General features: G+C 41.3%; 1 protein-coding gene across 1 annotated transcript in view; it reads left to right on the top strand.

The window, feature by feature from the left end:
* The window catches only part of zc3h3 (zinc finger CCCH-type containing 3), a 60,375-nt gene that overhangs the window by 13,103 nt on the left and 21,422 nt on the right, over positions 1-25,850 (top strand). The window contains exon 4 of the mRNA XM_029430316.1: positions 21,005-21,155. Within this exon, the coding sequence (XP_029286176.1) occupies positions 21,005-21,155 (151 nt within the window). The remainder of the gene's footprint in view (positions 1-21,004; positions 21,156-25,850) is intronic.

The following is a 25,850-nucleotide window of genomic DNA, read 5'->3' as shown; positions in this document are numbered from 1 at the left end:
GAAGACGAGCAAAGAGTCTGAGGAGCGCTCGGCATGTTAATTATGTCCCACACACACACACACGCATCCAGAGATGGACACATGGCAGAGCAGGGATTGTGTGACTGATCGAGGGGGGGTGGGGGGGGTTGTTCACTGGATAGTCATTAAGGCCAGGGCAGGGTTATCTGGGCACTGGGCACGGCTGTTGACATGGAGGATGCTTTATGACTTCAGGGTCTTGTTGAGCATTTCTAGGAGCTTTATAAATTGTGCTGTTTAAGGGGTTCACTTAGGGACCTCCTTTATTAGCTTTACAGAGCCAAAGTTGAACTGTGAATGAATCTAAAACAGTCTCAAGAAATTCTCCTTGTTTTCCTTTTTAGTAGGTGGTTTTATTTTGCTCTCTAATAAGAGACTTAAACTATATTTTGCTTTAACTTTAGACTTGTGTTTTAAAGGCCATGAAAAACTCTATTAACATATTTCCCCACTTAGATTCTTACTATGAGCGATGGGTTCCTACGTAAACACACATTTTCTGCCACTTTTGTTTTTTTCACATGACAGTTTTGTGAACAACTGTTTGTTTTCTTGCTTTTGGGGAGTGGGCAGGGCTCAGTTGTGGGGGAAAAAATGATGTCACCTGTTTCCGTATACCACTAAGAAGTTGAGTCATAATGACCGTTGTAGGGTTGTAAACGTTTAATGTATGTCAATCAAATCTTATCAAACCACACCTACACAGCCCTGATGAAGCAGATTAGTTTGAGTATCTTAACTCAGGATGGGGCTTTTTCCCCGCAAACCTTAACTTTATTTTTTGATAATTTTGTCGATAAAAAATGTAATGTTGTTGAGAAATACCTGAGATCTGATACCATGCTTTCAAAGGCTTTTAAAAATAAATAAAAAACATGTAGCCAATATCGATGTGATTAGAATTTTACAACACTTATTAAATAAAAGGTCTCAATTTGTGCAAGCAGAAGACCAACTACCGGGATCCGTATTTTCCAGAGCAGCTTGCAGTCTTTCTGAGGTACATTGTATAGCCTAAGCTACTGAAAGCTATATTATTGAGTGCATTTGAGTTCTGTAGTGTATTTGTCTAGGGCTTTTATTGTGAAAGGTAAGAACAGGAGGAAGTGAATCTGGTATACGCAGCCTTTGTCAAGTTTGGAAGGAGTAATAAAGTGTCCGTCTTGGTTCCGACTATGTATTCTCTGTGTTGTTATAATCCTCATCTACACCACAGTGTAGAATATGTCTGTTCAGCACAGCCTGAATGGTTGATGCCTTTTATTTGTAGCGCAAAAGCTCAGACAAATCGACTTTGTCCCGAAAGAAAATTATGTTGCCACTTAATATTTACGTTCTGTGTGAAAGTATCTTAACAAAACCAGCAGTTTCATAAAATATATTGACTTGCCCAAAGAAAACCGACTCCAGTGTGTGTAAAGGCCTTGATTGGTCGAGAGATAAAACACTGTAGTGATGCTGTAGGAGTTTTCTACTTTGTGTTAAATATTCATCAACTTTGAAAAGCGCCACATGTCGGGCAGATAAATATCCCTTTGCGTATAATCAGAATGCAAATGCTTTAAAACTTTAAGCTAGCTATAATAATAGTATATCATAATAGCTAGTAGCTCTAAGTTAAAGTCTAGAGACGATGTGTAACTCTCAGATGATGATGAAATGTTATGTAGATGCATCACTCAGTTTTGCTCAGCTCCGCCTCGAATGTGATCCTCTTTACTTTGTCCACCAAATTTTGGGATTAGTGCTTTAAAGATGTGAGCGATGTCCAGGCATTAGATATACGTTGTTGTGCCATCACTGCAGAGGTCACACTGGCCACACACACATACACATGTGTACTCGCAGTACACAAGCTATTCTCAATATTATTCCTCTTTCTGGTCTTCCATCTGCAGTCGCATTGTGCGATTGCTCACCAAGCACCATCACTCTATTTCTTTACTCCCTCCCTGTCCACAGCGATTGAACGTATTCCCCTAATTAATGTCTTGGCTGCAAGTCTCAGTGTGCTGGTGGAGCCAAGTAGAGGCCAAGACCCATATTCCTGTAATGCTAGTGAATTTTGTATGGTCATGTGAACTGATCATCCCTTCTAGCTCAGTACTCTGGTTTTATGACCATAAGCTCTTATCTTTTTTTTATCTCCGCCCCCCCCCCCCCCCCCCCCCCCCCACCCCGCCTGCTCCACCTGGCTCTCCATCCAAACCCCCAGAGCCAAGCTCCAGGTCCAGTCCCCAGGAGGAGGAGAAACATGACTACTTATCTTCGTGCTGTGTTTTCCTTTTTTTTTTTTTCAGCCATTCCAACTTTCCATTTCAGTCTTCCCAGCCTGGACACCCGAACCCCCCCAAGTCTATTCTGGTCTTGTTGAGTTATTCAGTGACCCGCTACTATCTCCCCCCCCCACCGTTCCCTAGTACTCCTTTTCCTCCCATCTAAGTACCTCCTCTCCTTTCTCTCCTTAACATCTTTGTCCCTCCCATGGGGGAAGTTTAGTTTTGTCCACTCTCTCAGGCCCCCCAGCCATGATTGGCATGCAAACCTCTGAGCTCTCAATGTCCAGACTTTCCCTTGCGTCCCTGACCTCCCTGCTTGCAGACAGAGGGTAGGCTTCTTAAGCCCACCATAACCTCCCTACAGGTGTTCCCCAGACTTAACCGTTAGGCATAATGTTGTCGGTGACGGGAACAAATGCAGAGCAGATTCTTCAGCAGAGACATGATGGACAGGTGTAAACTGAATGATAGATTGGTCCTGTCAGCCACTTTGTTTTCTTCCTCTCTTTTAAAGGATAATTGTAATTATAATAAATTAAGTTTCTCACGGAAAATATAGTAAGTTGAAGTTGAATTTCAGTTTATTACAACTTGGGTCTTATTTTTAGTTGTGTTGCAACAAGCACATTAATACATCTTAAACAGAATGCAGTTGATGTATGTATTTTTTAAGTAGTTAAATCATATTTAGTTGAACTCCTAAATTCATTCTGTCTTTGGGTTAATATGCTGAGGGGGAACTGTAAGAAGTGTTCATGTATGAAAGTGAATTAGTTTATCTGATGAGAATGAGGAGAAGATAAAAGGCCATCAACAAGGCTCTTATTCATTTTGGGGTTGACACTAAGGCTGGGTATCGGTCCCTAATACCTTTTTAAGGTATCGATTGAAATAACTCAGCACCAAGTACCTGCATTCGATCCTTTTTGTACCCAGATCTAGAAAGAACATGACGCTTTATTTGTTATAGTATACCACATGCTCCTCTTCTGGATATATTTGATGTCATTGAGCTTTGACCTATTTTTTATAAAATATGTATCCATGCTATTGTAGTGGTGCAACTAACAAATTATTTTCATTATTGATTATTCTGGAGGTTATTTTTTCAATGAATCGATCATTTGTTTAGTCATCATTGAAAAAATGCCTTTAAAAATTCCAAACCCAACGATGATCAAATTGCTCTGTTTGTCTGACTTACAGTCTAAAACCTAAATATTTTCATCTTATTATCATAATAAGACAAATAAAAGCGGTTGCAACCAAGGTAATGTTTGGCATTTCTTCTTAAAATAATTAATACAGCCGATACGCAGATACTTTTTCTGTTGATTGATTAATTAGCTAAAATGTAAAATGCAGTACTCATGTCTTCAGAATGATTTTTTTGTGCTCAGACATTTATTAATTTGGTAAAAGTGGCTTCATCAGAAGAATTACTCTTGCATTCGTAAAAAAAAAATCTTACAAGGCTACTTTTCCCATCTGGAATGAGCAATTGGATGTTCACACAGGACAATGTGGATAAACTGAATGCTTGTACACAAACTCTAAAATCTGGAACTTTGGTGAGTAAACTAAAAGATGAAATGATCCAAGTTGTATCCTTTAATTTGTTATTATGTCTCCATTTTATTAATCCGTTTCCCCCTTTTCCTCAATCACACCCAACTGCCCCTCCTTTCAGCCTCCTCAACCCTCCTCCACTCGTACCCCCAGTGTTTTCAATCGTCCCTCCCAACACAGGACCTCGGTTGTGTTTTGGTATTTAATAATGGATGCTTGTTTGTGTTTGTCAGTCAGCACGCTCTCGTTAAAGGGCTTTAAGATAACTGCTAATTCCAGCAGGGCTGTATTGATTAGCCTCGCTGGGTGTGGATTGTTTTATAGCCAGAGAAGAGCGCTGCACCCCCCCCCTCATCACCCTTCCCATGTCCTTTCAGTACCCTCTCCCTTGCCTCCCCCTTCGTCAAGGGTCTCTCTCTCTTTGGTTGAATAATTAATGCTTAACCTATTTAATTAGTGAGATTTGCTCCGAACAGAAGCAGAGTAATTGAGTCCTAGACTGTGTGTGTATATGTGTGTGTGTGTGTGTGTGTGTGTGTGTGTGTGTGTGTGTGTGTGTGTGTGTGTGTGTGTGTCTGTGGTTGGGAGAAGTGTGTTTGTGTTTATCTGCATATCCGTCACACGTACCGATTTTGCAGCGCGTATGATTTACAGTAGCACTGTGGCTTCGACGTAACTGTCAGTGAGTCGGCATTAGCACAGTTGGCATTTGTGGTGGCGGAGGTGTGACCGTTTTAGTATGGCAACTCCGGCGCTGGAAGCTGTGGTCCTTTTCAGCAGTCGCCATGCCAGCAGGGTTGGCATGGAGGGCTGAGGGGAGTTAGCAGCAATAGGTGAAGAGCTCAGACTATGAGCTCTAGTTGTGATATTAATAACTGGTACTACAAGCCAAAATAATGATGAAGGTTTGTTGATCATCCTTGGTGTTGTAATTAAGGCTCAACACTTGGACCCTGCATTCTGATCGAATGGACCGACGCTGGATGTCGTGGTGCTATGTTTGGCTGCTGTGACCTTGTGTGGGACACTGATCATTTCACCTCAGACCAGCAACATTGTAATGGTTGCCTCTGTAATCCCTTTCATTGACTATATTGAAATTTTGAAATTTTTGGGATTCCATTAATAAATGACTCTAATTGGCTTCCTGCTGGATCACCGCACCAGAAAGGACAGCAACACGCCAGCGACTCCCACACTGAGCTGAAATGAAACTAGTGCACATACATTAGGTAAATAACATAAACAAACTGCGTTTTGCTGTCGATTTTTTGGTGTTTGTTGTTTCTCTGCATGCGTTGCTGAGCATGAAAGAGTAAAAACACAACAACCTGTGTGATAGCTGACATAAAACAAAGGATCATATGCCTTCAAAAAATGCCTTGATCGGCCCTGGGACATTTAATTTATCTATTATTAGTCTTTGCTAATTAATTTTCTGAGTATTGTTTTCTGATCTGCTTTAATTAACTAATAGTTTCGACGTAGCTGAACAAAAGTAAAAAATAATGTCAGATAATGTAATAACTTCATGAAGTCTTGATGATTAGTTAGTCTGTTCCTAATTTAAAGCCTGGCTGGTGGTTAGTTAACAGTGGTGAGAGTCTGCTGGCAGTGATGATGGTTTGACTGTGATCCCACATTAGGAGACAGTAGACTGCAGCAGGCCGCAACACTGAGCTCAGAGATGGTTTTGATTCCATAACGTCGTCTTGGGCCAGGAGAGACTTGGCAGGAAAACCCAGGAACAGGGGCCAGTACTATTTATACTCACCTGTTAGTGGATCACGGTGTACAGCCAGATTTTAGTTTCACACATACAGCCACTTGAATGCACACCTGCACACGTACACACACTTACATAAGTACCAGCAGATCCTAGTTCTGCATTCCTGCCAGTGAGCTGCAGAGGGAGCTCTGCACATGTTCACTGCTGGCTCAGCAACTGGTGAACTCCTGCCCCAGTTCACATCAGCGCCACTCGGATTTCAGATATTTATTTGACACGTGTGCGTGCACATATTTCCAGACATGTGCTTTTGTGTCAGCATCTACATTCATTGTCAACTTTCTTTTCAGAATTCAGTTTAACATTTTACTTTATTAATTAAGTTAGAGGAAGATTATTTCAAAGCACTGTAACTACTTCATTTGCCAGCAATTAAAAGTGATGCATTCCCGCCATTCTGCTGGTTCTGATTCAGTCACTGAATTTCTTTAAGGATTTTTGACTTCCTCACTGACAAATGAGATAGAAATCGCTGCCTATCCAACAGAAATGTATTAAGTTTGAATAGAAAGATACACAGCAAGCACACAAAAACTTATTACAACATTACATAAAAAAACAGACGAGGCTAAGCAATAGTAAAGGCAAGAAAAGGCAAATACAAGAGGCAGCCATGGAATCTTGACAGTATTACCTATCGTATACAGTATGCACATTTCAAATGGAGAAATAAAAGATGTGGTTTTAAAGTATCTGTGTAACACACACATGTTGTGGAGCAGCACTGTGAACAGTATAACTGCACGTTCTGGCTGCGGTGTCTTTATATACTTCTGTGGGAGGATCTCTTTTTTTATCTGTGGGCATGTTGCTCCAGGTAAATTGGTTTATTCATGGAAGCAGTGATATTGAATTGCAGTGTATTAAAGCAGGTTGACCTTAACCAGAGTGTGACAAATAGCCAGGCTGTGTAATGAATGTAAACATACAGAAATAGTCTTACATGGGATACCTGCATCTTCATCGGCGCCAAGGATTCTCACTTGCGTTTTAAAATACTTGCAGAGGCGAATCTTTTTCTAATTAAAGCTTAATGCATGTAAACACTCCTTCTTAGTACTCTTTCTGACATTCTGACTCAAACCTAAAAGTGTCTTCTCCCTGGGGGCCACACATGGCTGTGCATCTGTGGAGGAGAGCAGAGAGTGACTGTGAGAGAGAGAGAGAGAGAGAGAGAAAGAGAGAGAGAGAGAGAGTATAGTATTGATCTGGAGCAGTTCATTTTCTGCTGTCCCCGGTGAGTTGCTCTGGGGGAAATGGCTAGTTTGTCTCCTGTCATTGTAGCTTCAGCGTTAAAGAGGAGTAAAAAAAAAAAGAGAGAGCTGTGGGGGAAGAAAGCCACTTGTCTAACGGGGACAAGAGCATCACGACCACAAAGACTTCCTCAGTCACACAGGGACACGAGGATCAGACTGTCCTCATTGGGATCTAAAATATTGTATGTATGCACAGGATTGGCATTCATGGACACATGTTAGTGTATGTTTATGTGTTTGCACGTGCACCTGTGTTAAAAGTATCTACGTGTGGGGCTAATATTGTGTGGGCGCTCCTGAAGAAAGCGATATTGATCATTTGCCGTTTACTGTCCCCTGCTCCCTTGTGAATTGCTCTGTGGGAAGTGGTTAATTTGTCTCCTGTCTTGAGGGCTCCTCTGTATGTGTGTGTGTGTGTGTGTGTGTGTGTGTGTGTGTGTGTGTGTGTGTGTGTGTGTGTGTGTGTGTGTGTGTGTGTGTGTGTGTGTGTGTGTGTGTGTGTGTGTGTGTGTGTGTGTGTGTGTGTGTATATGTGTGTGTGTGTGTGGTTAATTTGTGTCCTGTCTTTGGGGGGCTTAGCTGTTAAATACTTCACTCTGTCTCTGTGGAGACGCACACTGATATCATTGACCGTCTTGTTCGATGACAGTAATGCTGGACTGATTGCCAAATAGCACCATTAACAATATAAACCCTTACGTAAACACGGAGAAGTAATAATGGTGTAAGCTCCAAAAACACAATAACCTTTTTTATTTATTTATTTCTCATGTTTGGGATTTTTGTCCCCCTTTTTAAAATTATTCGCAATGTTAACCTTTCCACCCTCAGGTATTTGTATTGAACCAACTTTAAATATTCCCATCCTGGTCTAAACATAGAAGTAATATAATATATATAATAAGCACATTTTTACAAGAAACAAAGATAAATGACATTTCTGTCATCCCATACTCCCTTTGGAGTGCATCCCTTCACAAACTGAGAAAACAAATATAAATGAATAAAACTATAACGGCACTCGCAGAGCACAGACCTCCACCAAGGCCAATGGTGCATTCACATGTTCCTCGGATGGTCGGTGATTTCCTGAGTTGGTAAGTTATTCTTTCCACTTCGGTGTATTTATGAGCTTTATGTCGTAATGTGGAAACAGCATGGGTGCTAAAAAGAAGATGCAGTGTTTTTTTTATTGCTAAAAAGAGAGAAAACGGAGCGATCAAACAACATGTTGATGGCTGTTTCTGAGTTGTTCTGACCATGTTAAACGAAAGCGAAACATAATTGATGCTGTGGTTCAGACTTTCCACCAACTTTCATGAAAATCGGGACAGTAGTTTTTCTGTAATCTTGTCAGACAGACAAACTGAGCCGGAAACATAACCTTCTTGGCGGAAGCAACAAGTGAACAAGATTATTTATTAATATTAATTATAATATGAAATAATAATTAGACATTTTAAAAGATCATTTATCTGATTCATCTGATATAACCTTTGACAGAACCTTTAATGTTCGCCAATTTACTGAAGATGTTTTTAAGAGCGTTGGAAATGTCAAAGTAGGCAAAAATCTATAATGTCCTATAAGTAGTGCAAAAGCTATCAAGTCTCAAGTGAAATAAAGAAGTCACATACTCCCATCCTGTTTCTGTCTCCGGTTCTTGCACAGAGACATTAGATCCTGCTAACACCTCCTGTTTACAGCTGCTCATCGTATGCCTGCATGTGTGCATGGGATACTCTATAGTGTGTACTTAAGGTTTATGACCCATGGTGTTTTTGTACATGGTGTATATTGAGGCTCATCTGTCAGTGTATTATTGCTTTAATGAGTTTGTACATATACATATACACCACAATAATGCAGATTGTTTAACTAGCCTAGTCCCCCGGATCTGAGTTATGTCCGCAGTTGATCAACTCAAACATGATGTTGCCACCATCTTTTGGAAAGTTCCAGTTATTTTTTTTATATTAGATCCTCTAAAACCTCAGAGTTTCAGTTGCTCAATGAGAAGTCCAAATCACAGTGTGCACCTTCAATTTGAGCAATTGTATTACATTTGTTCCCATTCCGGTTACTTGACCATCTTCGGACTGTGCGGGTTCGTTCAGTATGTGCTACGGGTGTCAAATGCCATGGCATAACACAACACAACACCGGAGGTTGCACTTAGTTTGCTTACCAACTAGCTAATGCTATGACACCACTAAGCAGGCAGTGCTGATTTATTTAACTATGTGAGAATACACACTGTTTGGAGAATTATTGGCAGTTCAGAATCTACTAGCTGGACTCATTCTCTGACCACTACACAATTGTGATGGATTTTGTTTTATAAAATCTTCTGTAGCCAAGCAATGTTTTGACTTCATGCATAGTTACAGGAAGTCATGTTTCTTCAGTTTTTATTTCAGTGATCTGTGATATTATAGTCAGTAAGCAAAGCCCACAAATGACAATACAATAAATGCCAACTATATGTAGTGAAGGACTTTACTGTTGTACTGTTAGTCTAATCTTAAAGTTATTGAACTGATGCTTTCAGCTGCAGTGACTTTGAAGGACCTTTATTAGTACATATGCCTCTGTGTATGTGTTTGCGAGCGGACCATGCCAGCGGTTCAGCAGCGGTGTTCGCTCTGAGCAGATGCCCGCTCCTCCTGGTTTGCAATCAGCAATTTAGTGGGTCGCTGCCAGCTCTTCCCCGACCCAAAGGGACCAATTAGGCCCTGGCAGCTGCAACCAGAATGCCACCATGGAATGAGGGGGCTGTGGGTGGGAGAGGATGCTGCACAAGAGAAGGGCAGACTGAGCTAAGGACACGCATGTAGACATGGAGAGTAACATCACATGAAGTAATACAGAAAGGGTCAACTACTGAGTCTTAAGATAGGATAGTTTGGTGTGAGCAGAAAGCCACCAGTTATTGGAGAGCAGTTGAAGAGAAAGGTGGAAAGTAGTTGATGGGGAAGTTTGTATATTTGGAGCATGTCTTCTCTAGAGCACCTGCTGTTCTTCTAAAGGAACAGAAAGGGGGAAGTGGAAGGCCCTTGGCCCCCTTGCCCTCACCAAATTAGCACCCAAGCCAACAAGTGACTTGACTGTCCCTCATCACTCCGTCGTCCTCCTTTCTCCCTCCTGACCTTTAGCCCCTGAACCCTCACTTTTCACCCCGGTGAATACCGTTCCATGTCACAAACCGTGCCAGCTTGTTACCGAGCAGGCCATGGCCTTCAGTTACCTGTAGTTATTCCAGTAGGCCCTCTTCATTACATCCATACTCAAAGGTCAAATATTGGTGTCATTGCAAAGGTTCATCTGTAAATATACTTATTGCAAACCTTTACAGTTGCACAAGGAGGCCACTTTCTTATCCTCGTGCTATCTTCAAATGCAGTCATTATATACAGAAATGTTACTCTTGGAAACGAGGCTGTCATTATTTTAGTGGGGTAAAAAAACCTGAGGGTTAACATATGTCTAAATATAGCAGTGCTTCATGTAATAACAAAGTACAATTCAACATGACTCATTTTTTGATCGCTTGGCTCGGTGAATAAGAATATTTGATTGAAAAATAAATGTGATGAGGAGGGCGGCCAAAGTTTTCGGTCTTCTCCCGACTGTCTTGTGCAACAGTTTGAACAGTTTCCAATCACTGCTTTTCAGATGGTTCTGTGTAACAAACCATCTGGAGTTTCAGGTTGATTTAAAACACAACAACAAAAAAAGGAAAAGAAAAACAATACTGACAACAATAGCACAACACTGCCAATACGACTAGAACAACCAGCAATCACAGGAAAGCCATAAAGAAGCACAATCAATAAGCCATCACGCAATAAGTAGACCAGTGGTTCTCAACCTTTCATGTCAAGTACACCTTACATTTTTACACGTTACGTCACTTGGTAAGATTTCGCTTCAGGGACCTCCATCTAAAAGGTTTTTGGTTGTTAGATGCTAAAGAGACCAGAATTCTGTTGTTGTCAACTACAGTTAAGGAGGTAACCGTGGAGGAACCAGAATAGTTTCTCTGTGCTCACTTCTATAGTGAATTAAATAGTAAAAATATACTATCCCCCATTTTACTGGGGATCCCCTGGAACTCCCTCAGTGACCCCTGGGGTTTCCCGGACCCCTTGTTGAGAACCACTGAAGTAGACAACAATCAATTTGGGTTTTAGATAAGAAAACAAAGCATTCTTAAATAAACCAAATGAGGACAACGATCGACTATGTTCAGGTAAATTATTCCCATCAAAAAGAAGCCATAAACATAAAAGCTTGTTTTTCCAATTCCCTTATAGAGACCAATAAAAAAGAGCTGATCAAGAGTGCCTCAGTGAGTAACTTGAAGTTTAAAAGATAATAAACAGTTTTTAACGATACAGACATCTAAAATGCAAGGGCTCTCATCAACAGTATGTGGACACCCGAACATTACGCTAATATGTCATTGAAAATGTCATGCAATAAGCATGTGTCTCCACTACAGAAGGCTTTCCCCACAGTTTTGGTGCATATTGTAAACGGCCCTTTACACATCTAATGAACATCTTCCCTATTCCTTCTTTGTAAAATCAAGTAGGGATGCAACTAATTGTTAATTTTATTCCAGATTAATCTGCAGATTATTTTCTTTATTAACCGATTAGTCATTTGGTCTGTCAACTTAATTTCCCAGATCCCAAGATTATTACTCGAGATTAGTCTTTTTGTTCAAACAACACCTCAAAAGCCAAAGACTTTACTATAATTTTAGACTGGAAAAAAGCGTCAAATCCTCACATTGTAGTAGCCGGAACAATCAAATCTTTAAAACATTTTGATTAGAAATTTACATAAATGATTAATTGATTATCAAAATAATTTTCTGTCGATGGGATAAATAAATGAATCCACTAATCGTTTCAGATTAAAGGAAAAACAATTGACCCAGGGAAATGTTGGCCTATCAGTGTAAGAGCTAAATGGCCGACCGTTGCCAGTGTTTTCCTTCCCTGACCTTGAAGGAGAGCAGCTGACTCTGAGCCTAATCTTTATCCCATGAAAGATGTGCTCTGTTTACAGTCAAGTGTAAAGAGCACTTTAATACTCCGTATGAGCAGCGCCGCCATCCTGTTTGTGTAATTTTGTTTTCCACACTCCTCCAACCTCCCCCCCCCCCTCCCCCCCATCCTCGACCCCTTCTCTCTTAACACTCGGACACATTTGTGATGCTTGTGTGTCCCCCGGCGGGCTTGTACATCACCTCCTTGTCTCTCACTCAGTAGCTGAAACAGAAGTTGAGGGCCGGTTTTCGACCGGCTGACTGGGGTCCATCACTCACTAGCCCAAAAGAATCAGCAGCATGATTGATGAGTACAGCGCTGGCATTTGCAACCAGAACCTCAGTCTTGGTTTAAATCTACACCACTAAGCCACCTCTGCTCCTTGTGTGTGTTGTGTGTTGTGCGTTGTGCCTGTTGTGTGGTGACTGACATACAGTACTGTAGGGTCCTGCATGTGTCTTCAAGCAATCACTCAGTATGATGAAACGAAGTCAACCAGCTCCTCTTTCTCAATATTACTTTATTCCAGTGGAAGAATGTTGTCAACCAAGACATCAAGACGCAAACTATTTCTGGGTGTAACAACAACGCTTCTCAACAAAATACTAAGACAGTTCAGAGCAGTATATGTCTGATGGCAGGTGGACACTAGAGCACTAGACACAGATTGAAATAAAAATAAATCTGATAACTATATACTAGCCAATATTGTTCAGATGACTGGGATCGATATGAGACCATATATTATGCCCATTTAACACAATGACTCATCAAAAGCAACTCAATTATTGCTTTGACAATTTGATTACTGATTACCTTCAGACATGAAAATGAAAAACTATTTATTCCTTTTTAATAAAAAGTATAAAGATAGACTTGTTGTTAGACGTCTGGTTGATGGTCAAAGCTTGCGAGCAGATTGTCAGTAAAATGAACTTTAGAACTGGTCCACCTTAAAGGTCGTCCGACTGGGCAGTTGTCGTTTCTAACTTCGGGGGGTAATCAGCAGGTTGGCTAGTCACACATATACACACACACACACACACACACACACACACACACACACACACACACACACACACACACTTGTAAGTTCGCCCCCTCCAAAATGTAATGGGTTCTTCTTTAGCCCATGCTTCAACCTTACACCAAGTGTCATGAAAATCGGACCAGTAGTTTTCAGGTAATCCCGCTAACGGACAGACAAACCAGGCCAAAAACATAACCTCCTTGCCGGGGGTAAAAAAAACCTTTATCAGATAAAAGAAAAAAATGTTCGAAGACATTTTGATCGCCTACTCTTTAGTCCACATTCCTTTCCCTTCTTTCTTTTCTCTCTCCCTCACTCACAGTCTGCTATCTCTTTGCTGCCACCCCACCCCCGCTCCAGGGGCAGCTTACTTGCTTGGGGGTCTTGACGAGTATCGCTCGGGGCTGAGGTTCACATCCCTTGTGGAATCTTGTGTTGCCCTTTAGGGATGCACTCACTTAACCTTCATGTGCCCCAATCACACTTGGAAAATGTTCTATGACACGCGCTTACCCCCAAGCTTTTCACTCTTACAAACACACACACTTATATCTTCTACACTCTCAAACAACAGCACATATAACGTTTGTAATAATGGCAGTCCTTAAGTGGACAAAGCCCCAGGCCCTTCCTCTTGATGCGTCTAATGGGATCAGCTGATTGACAGCCGCGGTCATCCCTTTTGACCAAACACAATGCTGTGTGTCTGACAAACACGTCATGGGACACACATGAAATGTACATAGCGAATCACAATCTGACGGATTCCTGATCACCACTACAGATTTTGTCAGCTCTCAGGGGTTGGAGTCAGGGTCAAGGTTGAGTTCACAGGAAATGCATGTTTTCATCATGTCTTATTTACATTATTGATGTACTTTATGGCTACAAGAGCATATGGGTACTCTGGAAAAACACACATAGGGGGTATTATCATTTAATTATTCATCAAGGATGTTGTGAAGTCTCCTTGCATATAATTCAACAATTGGAAAAATACTTAGACTTGGCTTGTGCCCTTAACGTGTGGAAATAGTTTTATCTTCGCTGTAGTTTTTGAAAATATATAGATCGAACCTAATGCTAATTACATGATGGTCAAGAAAAAAGACTCCATCATTGTTAAAGAATGATAATGTGTGGCCCTAAAATACAATTGTGACCTTTATAAACCTGAGGTTCTTTGAGTCAACTGGTATATGTTACAGCTGATGGCTCTACTGCGATGATTGACGAGGCCACAAGCCAGTAGCCCCCCCCTTCATCACTACCACCATCACCCTCCTTCCCAAAACACACTCTTCCCCTTGAACACGCCTCTCTGTGACATCACCCCCACACAGGCTGACAGCTGGTGGCATGCACCAGGGGCCTCCTGTGTCAGTGTGTGGCCCCACACAGCCATCAGCCTGTCAGTCCGTGTCAACTCTTCATCCACACACACACACTAATGGAGCCCCTGGTTAGTCCTCTTAAAGACTAGGCCCATCATACAGAAATACTTTTTTTTAAATATAATGCTGCAGTTTATTCTCTGGCGTCTAACTTGAACGCACGTGTTAATTTGGTCATGACACAGTACAGAACTGAAGAGCGATTGATTGATGTTAAGCCATCTGTCTGTCATCACACTTACAGTTACACCAGTTCTCTAAAGGCCATTCTGTTTTTAGTCTGCAGGAATAAATAAAAGTCATATGCTGTAATACTTAAAGAGTGTGTGTGTGTACTGTAATTTAAAACTCCACGACCAATATTTTTTAGTCTGAAAATGAAATCAAATGTCTGTATTGTTAAGTGTCACTTGTAGTGATGAACCCAAAGTTTATCACTACATTACCTACGACTCTGCAGCTCCGTGGAGCTTTTTAGCCTCTTTGACTAAGATATTTAAGCAGGACATTTTAGATTAAACAAATAAGCTTGTCAGCATTCTCTGGTGGACAAACTATGTAATATCAGTTTTTCTTAACTACCTCATATATATCTTTGAACGTTTTGCACCACAATTTCTTCTTACTTAATGGCCAACACAGATATTGAAACCACTATTTCTGTGAAAACAGGGTTTGAACAAGGAATTGCATTCATTAAAGATAAGGTATTAAAATGTCTTAAATCAATCTTTTAAAAGTCTTACAAATGTCAAGATATGGGAAGTAGGATTTTAGAATAGTTTTTTCTGACGTTGCATTGCAAAATCAAAAAATCGATAACATCCGTTTAAAACAATTTAAGAAAATAAATGACCAAATGCCTCTCACATCAACATGAAGTAGATCCGGATAGTGGAACAAATGTGTGTAAATTGGTCGTTCATTTTATTCCGAGTGGTATCTTAAATCTAACTTGCCTTAAGCTGGAGGAACCCTGGATAAGCTAAACTCGGACGTTTATTTCCTATTGCAGTGTTAAATGTCAGCTGCGAACAGGAACTAAATTTGGACCTGAACTACTTCCTAGCAATGTAAATCTGACCAAATGGTCCATATACTGTATGCAGTAGTTGCATATCTATCAAGCCACCATATGACACATTAAACACACATTTGGACCGACAGCAGCTCAGGAATTATAAATGGATCTGCATCCTGCAGCAGTGAACCCAATGACCTTGTGTATCATCTTGTGAAAAAAGAGGAATACTAAGACTTCACGGGCAGAGAGGCCTCGAGCATTGAGAAGTGGTATATGGAAGTGTCTGAACATTTTATTATCTTTGTCCTCACTTTCCCTAAAACAAGACGTTTTAACTCGTTCACATACGAAATCTCCTGCAGAGCTAACATGCTAGTCATACTGTAAGAGTACATGAAATACTCTGATGTGTTATGGGATGCAGTATTTTTAAGTTAGAAGGGTGCAGCATCAAACTCTGTTGACATCTCTGGGTAGTGTCAAAAAGTTCCACTGGGTGTCAAATACACAGAGATCATATTATCATAACCAACGTTGGCTTACAGCGGGTTATTAAATTGGGGTAACTCCCTTGTTAAATCTGATGTTAGCATGGCGCCGCTGTCTTCTGTAAGAGCGCTGGAGCAGTGGGAGTCAGAAGATGAGCCCCAGGGGACGGGAACATGGGATGGCAGGGGGAACAGGCCCCGTCAATAATAAGATTTATTATCCATCGGGTCGTCCCAGGGAGGGGGCAGACAGGGACCGCTGTTCCCTGGATTTAGCCGTCAGGTATGGAGGGGGGGATCACTGGGGGGATCCTTAAGAGGATGGAGGAGGGGAGGTGCGGTGCAGTGGCCTGTCAGTAGCCCCAGTCAGAGGGTGAGGATAGAGAGTGTGGAAGTATGAAAGCTCTGAAGTAGCAGCCAACTTTACTCAAAGTCTAGTCCACGGCACTTAAACGAAGCTCATCTTAGGGATGTGACTCTAGTTCAACACTTATGTGATGGTACATCTGCCGCTTCATGTTGATAAAGCAGCATCTACATTAGTGATTTGTCACAAGTTTTGAGCGGATTCCTCAGTTAGACTAACAGAAGAGGATCAGACCTGCTCTATATCACAGAGAGGATAAACGAGAGCATCTTTAATTTTGTTTTGAAGGGTTAGTTCACCCAAATTCCATTTAGTACTCTCTAGTTCTGCATGTTGCTGTGGTTTTACATGCCTTCTTCTTCTACCTTTTTGCAATGGAGTCAAATGGAAATGTAAGCCGTGAGACGATCAGACAGGTTGTGAACAATCAGTCTATCCAGATTATGTTAAGCATTTCATTTGGATGGAAATCCAGAAATTGAGTACACCTAAAATGTCAAAACAATCCATCTTTGCACATGAAAAATGTGTTTTATTAATTGTGCGGAACTCGGTAGAATAATTTTTATGGAAGGTTATATGAAGAAAGCTATGATACTGTTGCATGATACAAACACCCACATCTGTGATGGCATCGACAGATAAACTGTTAATGGAACTAAGGAACAAAAACAAAACAATTATTTAGTCTATTTTAAAAGTGCATATGCCGCAATTCCCTCATTGCTGATTAGTGCATCTATCCAAATTCCACTCACCCTTATTGTGTTGTATTGTATAGTATAGTATAGTATAGGCACAAAAGGCACAAATATCAGGAATGGAAATCCTACAACTTGAGCCAGTATAGGCAGAAACTATCTGCATGGATGTGCCTCTAAGGCTGTAAGGCAGGCTACTTGCAGAAGGAGCGATGTGTGCTGCGTGTGGCGAGTAGATTATCTGTGGATTCACAGCAGCGAGCCAGCGGGAGATGGATGGACGGCGTGCGAGCTGCATGCGTCTGCAAACGGTGTCTTCACGGCACAGGGCGCCATTCTGCTCGCTTACCCCCCCACACACATACACATTGCAAGGCAGGCCACTGTCAAAGGTCTATTAAGGGAAGATTGAGACCCCAGGTGTATATGTGTGTGTGTTTGTGTGCGAGTGTGTGTGTTCACATGCACATTGGTCATGGTCCTACAGTGGAAGATTGAGACCCCATTGCTCCCAGAGCCACTCAACCAACACAACCTGCAGTGGTTTACAATCAGAGCAACACCGTCCATCCATCCCTGCTGACACACACACACACACACACACACACACACACACACACACACACACACACACACACACACACACACACACACACACGCACTGAGGGAAACACACCAACAGTACAGCTCACTATAGATGTCATTAAACAATAGCCAAGGTGGAACAGCTGTGTGACAGCGTCATGGACATTGCAGGTGTCACGATGTTGGACCGAGGGGTTTAGAGGCAGATTGAGGTGCAGGTTAGGGATGCTGGGGGGGATGTGAGGGAGGTGTATAAGGTTGCAGGGTGGGAATCATGGCAGCACCTTTGACAAGCCCTATTTGTCATCTGCCAGGACTCCCAAATAGCTCTGACTGCAATACGGATGGATTGTGCGAGAAAAAGTGACTACAAGCCAGGCAACTAATCCTGTACAAACCCACCCCACCCACCTCCACCCGTATACTCTCTCTTGCTCTAGGTTTCTCTTTCATAACCCAACACACCCTTCCCCCCCTCCCCCCGTATAACTAGCGATAAATAGAATTACAGTTATCATAGCATGGGTCTTATTTTCATAGTTTTGGCCCTTATTTCTATCGGCTCTGAAAACATTCTGCGACTGCAGTAACATCGCTAAAAGGAACAATCAGACAGTTTTCAAACCAGGTAACCGTTTAGCCAGATTTCACTTAGAAACACTTTATTTAGTGGTGAAATAGAAAGTGAATATGCATGACATGTGGGGTTTGGGGGTTTGTTTAAAACATGTCTGATTGTCTGACTACTCGTGTGCTTGCTTTGTGTTTCTATTTAGTAAATAAGTTGTGTTCTTAGGTTTCAGCCTGTAAATGTGTGAGTAAAACGTTACCAGACCTGATAACATGATGATCAAACCTCTCAATGTGGAGCCCAAGTTGTACTAAACACAAAATGTACTTTAATGTCGACGACATAAACATTTTAAAAACAATGTGATGATCTTATTATTAATAAATAAAGTAATGGATAATACAAGATGAGGTGTCCTGTGATATAAAAATACTCTGGTTACCTGCAGTTTAACGTAGCTTTCTCTCAAACAGAACAGTGATAAACTGTTAAGTGGATCCTTTTACACATGTTTAATAGGCACCTGCCAGCCAATCAGAATGGTATAGGCATGATGTAAAAAATTATTATAACTCTATAAAGAACTTTGATACATACATGAGATGTGTGTGTGTGTGTGTGTGTGTGTGTGTGTGTGTGTTAGTATTTCAGCAGCCCTGCAGCTCGCAGTGATTTGTTCAACAGTAAATGTTTGTCTGAGATGAATTCTCCAGCTGATCCAGAGCTGCATCCCGGCTGACAAATGAAACCAGCGCCTGAGGGGGGCGAGGGGGGCGGGGGGGGGCGGTGGGGGGGAAGAGTGGAGAGAGAAGCTGGAATGTGTAGAAGTGGAAATCGAATCATTTTATTGTTTGTTACCGCGGCCCTCGTGGTCACGGTTTGTTATTGGACGCTAATTAAAACGGCAACAATCCTGACAATTGGCAATTAAAGACTTGTGAAAGAGGTGATAAGAAATGAGCTCCTCATCGGGTGCATAAACTCATTCTTTATCCCTCTTTCACACCTCTCGTCACTCTGTCTTTTCTCTACTCGTTAGGAAGACAGAGTGCTGTCACTGACCACCACTGTGAATAATTGGTAAAAGGGGAAGAAGTAGTACAGAGACGACATGCAAGCGGGTTTTTTGGGGGGGTGGAATAATTTAAACTGATTCATGTTGCATTACATTTTTTCAGGCTGTAGTAGTGGAAGGTTTTAACCCTTTCATGTGGCAAATTCATTTCTAAAAGGCTTTTTACAAATGTTGTTTTCCAAAAAGCTTTTAATCCAAGTCTGTGAAAGCTTGGTGATGAGGATATTTCCAGTTTACTACATCTCAGTACCAGAGGCTGTGTAAAAGAAGTGGACATAGCCACCGTGACGTCACCCATTGGAATTTTTTAAATAACGTTTTGGAGCCTTGAGTTTGACATTTTGGTCGTCACCATCTTGGGTTTGTTGGAGCCAGGAGTGACCATATTTAGACGAGGGGGTGGAGCTGAAGAGGAGCGAAGTGCTAGCTATCTATCTTGGTTAGCAAGGTGCATCCGTAATTGACGTGGATTATGTAATATTAATTGATATGCTCATTTTGGCTTGCGAAAAACCAAACTACTTACCGGAAAAAATGTAATAGCCGACTCATTAGCATATCACAACTGAACACTAAAAATCGCTGTGGGAGTGACTTGTCAATCACACGCCTTTTAAAAATACCTTCCTTTATCATCTATTTTACACTAATGGGACCATAATTTACAAAAAGAGCATCGTGCTGTATTGGAGAAGAGCTGAAACTAGCGATTGAGACCATAAACTCATTAGTAAAAGTTTTACTGAGGTAATAAATCAGGTAGGGTCATTTTCTCATAGTCTTCTATACAAATCTGACTTCTTTTAGCAACCAGTGGAGTCGCCCCCCTGCTGGTCATTAGAGAGAATACTCTGAAGGCTCTGGCTTCACTTATCAGATCCGGAGGTTGCCCAACATGTCTGTCATTAATAATATTGTACACACCAAGTAAATTGCTGAAAGTCTGGGAATATGGTGACATCCCTAAAGAATTTGGATGGGTCAAGAAACACAAGCGGTCAGACAGGTTGTGGAATATGAATAGTTGATGAGATATGTGGATATCTTCGGAGTCTTTAACCCCATCGTGATTTCATTATTTTACAGGGGTTGTTGTTTCGCCATGAGCAGTATAGGAATATTGCTCACAGCATCATGGGAAACTCTGATTGGTTTAAGTGAATGAATGCCTTCGCTCAGCTTAATTGAGTTGGATTGAAATTTCCCTCAATTTCATTTGTATTTGACACAAACCTCTACATTATTCACAATGTTTCTACATGTGTGACCTCAGTAAAGAGACTCGTGGTCTTTGAAATGATGTGAGCAGGGACTTAGACGGCACTCAATGCAAATTCTGTTCTTTGTGCGAGTAAGTCAGCCAGCATAGGCCATCATAAAACAACATGATGGATACACAGCCAAATAAATAAATAAATAAAAACACTTTGTCCTCTTTTTTTTCTGTTCCGATCTCTCTGCTCTCTGATGGATCTGTAAAATGATATAACGAATGAGACTTAAAGTGAGGAGGAGGGAGGGAGGCCAGGCAGGAGGGATGAAGGCAGCGAGGAAAGAGACAGAGGAAATGATTTATTAGGCTCATAAAAATTCTGCCTTTGTTATTCCCTCTCATTTTTATATGTGAAGCTTATTAAAGAGCACACCTGCCAGCGTCCTCAGACAAACTTGTGCGTGTGCACAGTTTTATGCATTCGCAATGATGTGTATTTGTTCACATACTACATTTAACTATTGCTTCCGTGTGATCAGATTTTAATTTTGGGGACTTTCTGCCAACTTTTGCTTTTCCCAGGTCCCGCCTCCTCCTCCCACCGTAGTCCCGCCTCTCCGCGGGTGTTCAGGACACGCTACAAGATGGTGACCCGGCCGGGCTCCAGCACCGCACACAACCTCCACTACAACCCTGCCCTCTCTTGGAGGGCCAAGAGGATCCAGTCTGCCAGGTAATCCACATTAACAAAGACAAATACACACACACACACACACACACACACACACACACACACACACACACACACACACACACACACACACACCTCCCGCAGGTCTGGGTTTAATGTGCCTCAATGGCTAATATCCTTCAGTGCAGAGCAGCGCCCTGTCTTTAATGTCACTGTCATGTGTAGCATGAGTGGAAGAGGTCGGGAATTTATGGCGCTCATTTTTGCACAGTAGATAACCCAGAGAATAAACCATTTACACCACCGTGCTCCTCACATTAATTTATACCAGCAGGGAAAGCGTCTCACCCAGGACAGATAATGGGAGCGAGGGAGGGTGAGTCTGTTTCTTATGTCATTACAACTCCCCCCCCCTTTATTCATCTAACTTTCATCTCCCCTGTCTCCTCTATCATTCCCACATTCTCACTCGAGGTTTAATCCACCAATGAGTCTTGATTACACAGTGAATAACGTATCTGGACTAGGCCTGCAACTCATGATTCATTCCATTACAGGTTAATCTCTATTATTTCTTGACAAATTTACTCTATAACATGTCATAAGATAGTGAAATGTGCACAACAGTTTCTTTCAATTATCTTTGCATGCTAAATGACTGAAATGATAGTTGCTTGTCTTTTTGTTTTTGTTGCTCTTATAAACTATCAATAAATCGACAAACTATTTTAGCACCAATCTGTAAATAAAGGGATCTGGAATTTAATATTTAGTTGTGCGTAAACTCTTTGTGTATGATATGACTGGATGTGGCAGTGAGGTCGTCTCTGAGGGTAGAGAGTTAATTAATGTTTATGAGGAGGTCATTATTGGGTGGCAAACGTTGAGTTAATGCCTTATTCATGGCCTAATCACTATGAAAAAGACACTCCACAATGAGGTTTATTAACTAAGTGGTGCTGAGCTTTTTTCCCCCTGAAGTGGTTACATGCTGTTTGAACTTTGTTGTTAAAGCTCTGAACAGGTTGTTGTGGTTGGTTTGATGATCTGTTAATGTGTATGGATTAACAGAATGCTCTTCCTGGAAACTGCCTGACACACACACATACACACACCAAACTACAAAAGGTTGCAAGTAGCATGAGTGGACCTCTGCCTCTTTTAGGTTAGAGTCAAAATTATATTGAATCCTGGGATCCCAAAAGTTTCCCATTAAAGTGTTATCATAAATGTCACAGGCTGATGTGAGGGACCTGTAGTTAGTTCACTGTTAGTCGCTCTGGATAAGAGCGTCTGCTAAATGACAAATGTAAATATAATGTAATCGTGTGTAGGACATTGTAAATATTATTTAGGGGACAGTATGCCCCCATATATTTAGGGGCATACAAATTGGGGCATTTCCAAAATGTTAGGGGCACTTTTAACAAATAGTAATTAGTGCACAAAATGTAATTAATTGAATGAGACTTAATGTAGTATAAAGGATAGTGGCCCAAACTTGTAAATATAATTTGACACCGATTTGATCCTCACTGAAAATTCAACTCTCTATATACTTCCAAATTCACTTCTTACAATTCAAATTCATCAATGTTGAGGAAGAGCAATCACAGGCAGATACACAGAACTCTGAGTGGACGTTTTAATAGTAAGTTAGTTTTTTTTAATTAGGGTGAACTTACTCTTTCAGTTGTGTTTTGGTTGAATATGTTTGTGTAGCCCTTTAAAGCACAGCATTTCTGTGCTTGTTTGTGTTTTGCGTGTGTTGGTTCATTTGTGTAATCCAGATTTGGTGAGACAGAGGGGACCGTGGCTGGACTCAGCCTCTGGTGACTTATTACTATTCATTTAGCTGCTGCAGTAAATATTGATTCATCAAGGGATTTTCAATTTGAGCCCTGTGACATCTTGTGAAATATCACCAAGTGTGTAGAAGTGAGGAAAGAGATAGGGAGGGAGGGGGACAGGTCGGGTCTCCAGGGATAGTGGATTATCCCCCCCCCCCCATCCCCACCCGTGCACTCCTTTCTCATGCTTATCTATCTGTTTAACTCCAAAGACCCTCCACTTTTATCAGTTTGAAGCTATTGAGTGGAGCATGAGCTCATATTCTCTGCTCTTAACTACTGAGTGCTGCTCTTCATCTTTGGCCTATCAGACCCACTGATCCCTGTCCTCATATGTTCTCAGCTGTTATCTCTGCGCCTGCTCATAGCTGAAATCCTCGCTCTCGGCAATGCATTTAAAAATAAAAAATAAAAAATCACAGACCCAGCCTTCATGTCCAACTGTCCCCAACGTCTTCCCGCCGGGTAGACTGTATGGATGCTAAACAACATTGTTATAGTGTTTAAAGTAATAGTACACAACTAAGATGCTCTGGTGGACATTTGTATGCTTTAATTTTCTTCATTCAGTCAACTTTTATTAAAACATGAAACATCTGCTTTGCATCAACACCCTCACAGGGCAGGACAAGCAGATATAAGGCTGGCTGATATGGCTTCAGTAAATATTATGATATTAATAAGAATATTGTCCTAATCTATATAATAATGTCACAAAATGGTAAATGTATGTAAGATTACATTTAGAATGAGTGATTTGATGTCTAACACAATGAACTGTTACATCAGAGGAAATTCGTTGCACATGTAAAACCTCAATAACTCATGTATTACTTTGTAACTCAACATAAGTCATTGGTATTCACACCAGTCAGTTGTCTGATGTCAGCATCTGTCTGATTAGGCACGTTGATTTGTATACAACACAGAGCCAATTCAAACTGCCGTTTACAAGAAAATGCCCAAGAAGAAATTTAAAAGCATGAATTTAAAGACGGAAAAAAATATCGATCAAATCAATCAAATATTGAAGAGGAAAATAAAATCAATCACACCACGCTTACCAACTTTACTGTCTAAACCCTCTAAACCAGCTAGCCCCAGTCATTCCCTGCCCCCAGGCCCACAGGAAGAGAGGTTTCCCTACCCAGCATGCTGTGCTCTTACCTGTTTTCGGCCATACCGAGCGTGCCGGGTGATTTAGTGCCAGGCGGCCGTTTGAAGGGGCTCGGGAATCGTCTGCAGTATTTCAACCCGTGCCACCAGAAAATAGATATAATCTCAACATTAACTCCATTAATAGTAGCAGGAGTTGAATTAAGAAAGCCGTAAAGCATGCACACTGAAGGATAAATTACAGCCCAGCTCTCCCCTCGTCCCCCTCACACCCTCCCTATTTTTCTCTCCGCTGTCCATTCTTTAATTTTCTGTACACATGCTCTGTTGCTGATCTTTGTTTTTGTTTTCTGTCTTCTTATATAACAATATATAATATGAATAGTCACATCTCGGATATGACTGTTTGAATTTATCTCATTTTTATCCTAATTTCTTGGCTTGTACTTGCATCTGTCTTTTTCTAACTAACTGCTTGCATAAATGTTAAAGCCCCCAACATGGCAGGACCCCCAAAAAAGTACATTATTTTTAAGCGTGCACACACACACACACACACACACACACACACACACACACACACACACACACACACACACACACACACACACACACACACACGCAGGGTCCAGCCGCTCATCTCCTTTAGTGCTTCATTATCGATCAGTACAGGATGTAAGAGACTGGGCAATAAAGTGAAGCAGCGCTCCCTCTTCTTCACTTCTCTCCTCCTTTTCCCCGCATTCACTCCCCCATTCATCCCCTTTTATACCCCAATTCATTCATTTACTCATTACTTATCACATTAGTCATCTACCCATCACCTACATCGGCGTGCTGTTCACACTGTACTCTATACAAACACTCTCTGGGCTGCTTCTTAATGTTGTTGTTTCACAATAAGAGAGGATTGTGCTCATTACAGCCGACTCCCTTTTAAGTTGGATTTGATAGGATTGTGATTGTGTAATGACACTGCTTTGGTTTCCTTTAAGTGCCTAAAGAAGAGCAGCAGTCCTTACTGTTGGAATTAGCCAGATGACTGTTTTTGCTGTGCTCTGTTTCAAGGATAACTGTTTCCCAATATGAGCTTACTAATGCTTGGGTTGCAGACAAATAGACAAGGGCAGCATTATTCGGAGCAGCCGCGCGACCCTCCAAATTCTTCCCTGTCACTAAAACAAAAGTCGGATCATTCATCAACAGCGGCGGTAGTGCTGAATCGCGCTCTCCTTTATCTGTGCATCGCATGGTCAGAGCAGTACACACACACATGCAGACGAGTCACAGGGGAGTTTCTGCATGCCCTTGCCCCCTCCTTCATTACTTCCTTTTCTCAACATAGTTTTACCTTTTTTTCTTTTTGGGGAGTCGATGTTGTTTTTGCTGCGATCTCCAGTCATTGTCTTTATGTTTTACGACACAACTAATTGAATGTGAAGTACAGGGATTGTACTTCAGAGCACAATTAGTTGATTTATCAATCAACAGCAATTTGACTGGCAAGAAATTTGATTTATCGTTTAAGTCATTTGTCAAGCAAAAGTGGCTTTATTTGGTTCCCTTATGTGGTGATCTTCTTTCTCTTTTATGCATCAGTTATTTGAATATCTTTGGGTATTTGATTTTTGGTAAGACAACGTAAGACATTAAGACGTAACTTTGGGCTTTGGGTATGTTTTTGTTGCCATGTTGTAGACCAAATTACTATATAAGTAAGCAAAAGTCTTTAGGATTAATTAATAATGAACCTGACCTAATGCCAAATGCC

The sequence above is a fragment of the Cottoperca gobio genome, chromosome 4, assembly GCF_900634415.1.
Source record: "Cottoperca gobio chromosome 4, fCotGob3.1, whole genome shotgun sequence".
NCBI classification, from domain to species: domain Eukaryota; kingdom Metazoa; phylum Chordata; class Actinopteri; order Perciformes; family Bovichtidae; genus Cottoperca; species Cottoperca gobio.
Note: the sequence above shows the minus strand (reverse complement) of the source record. Positions and strands in the feature narration are given on the sequence as shown.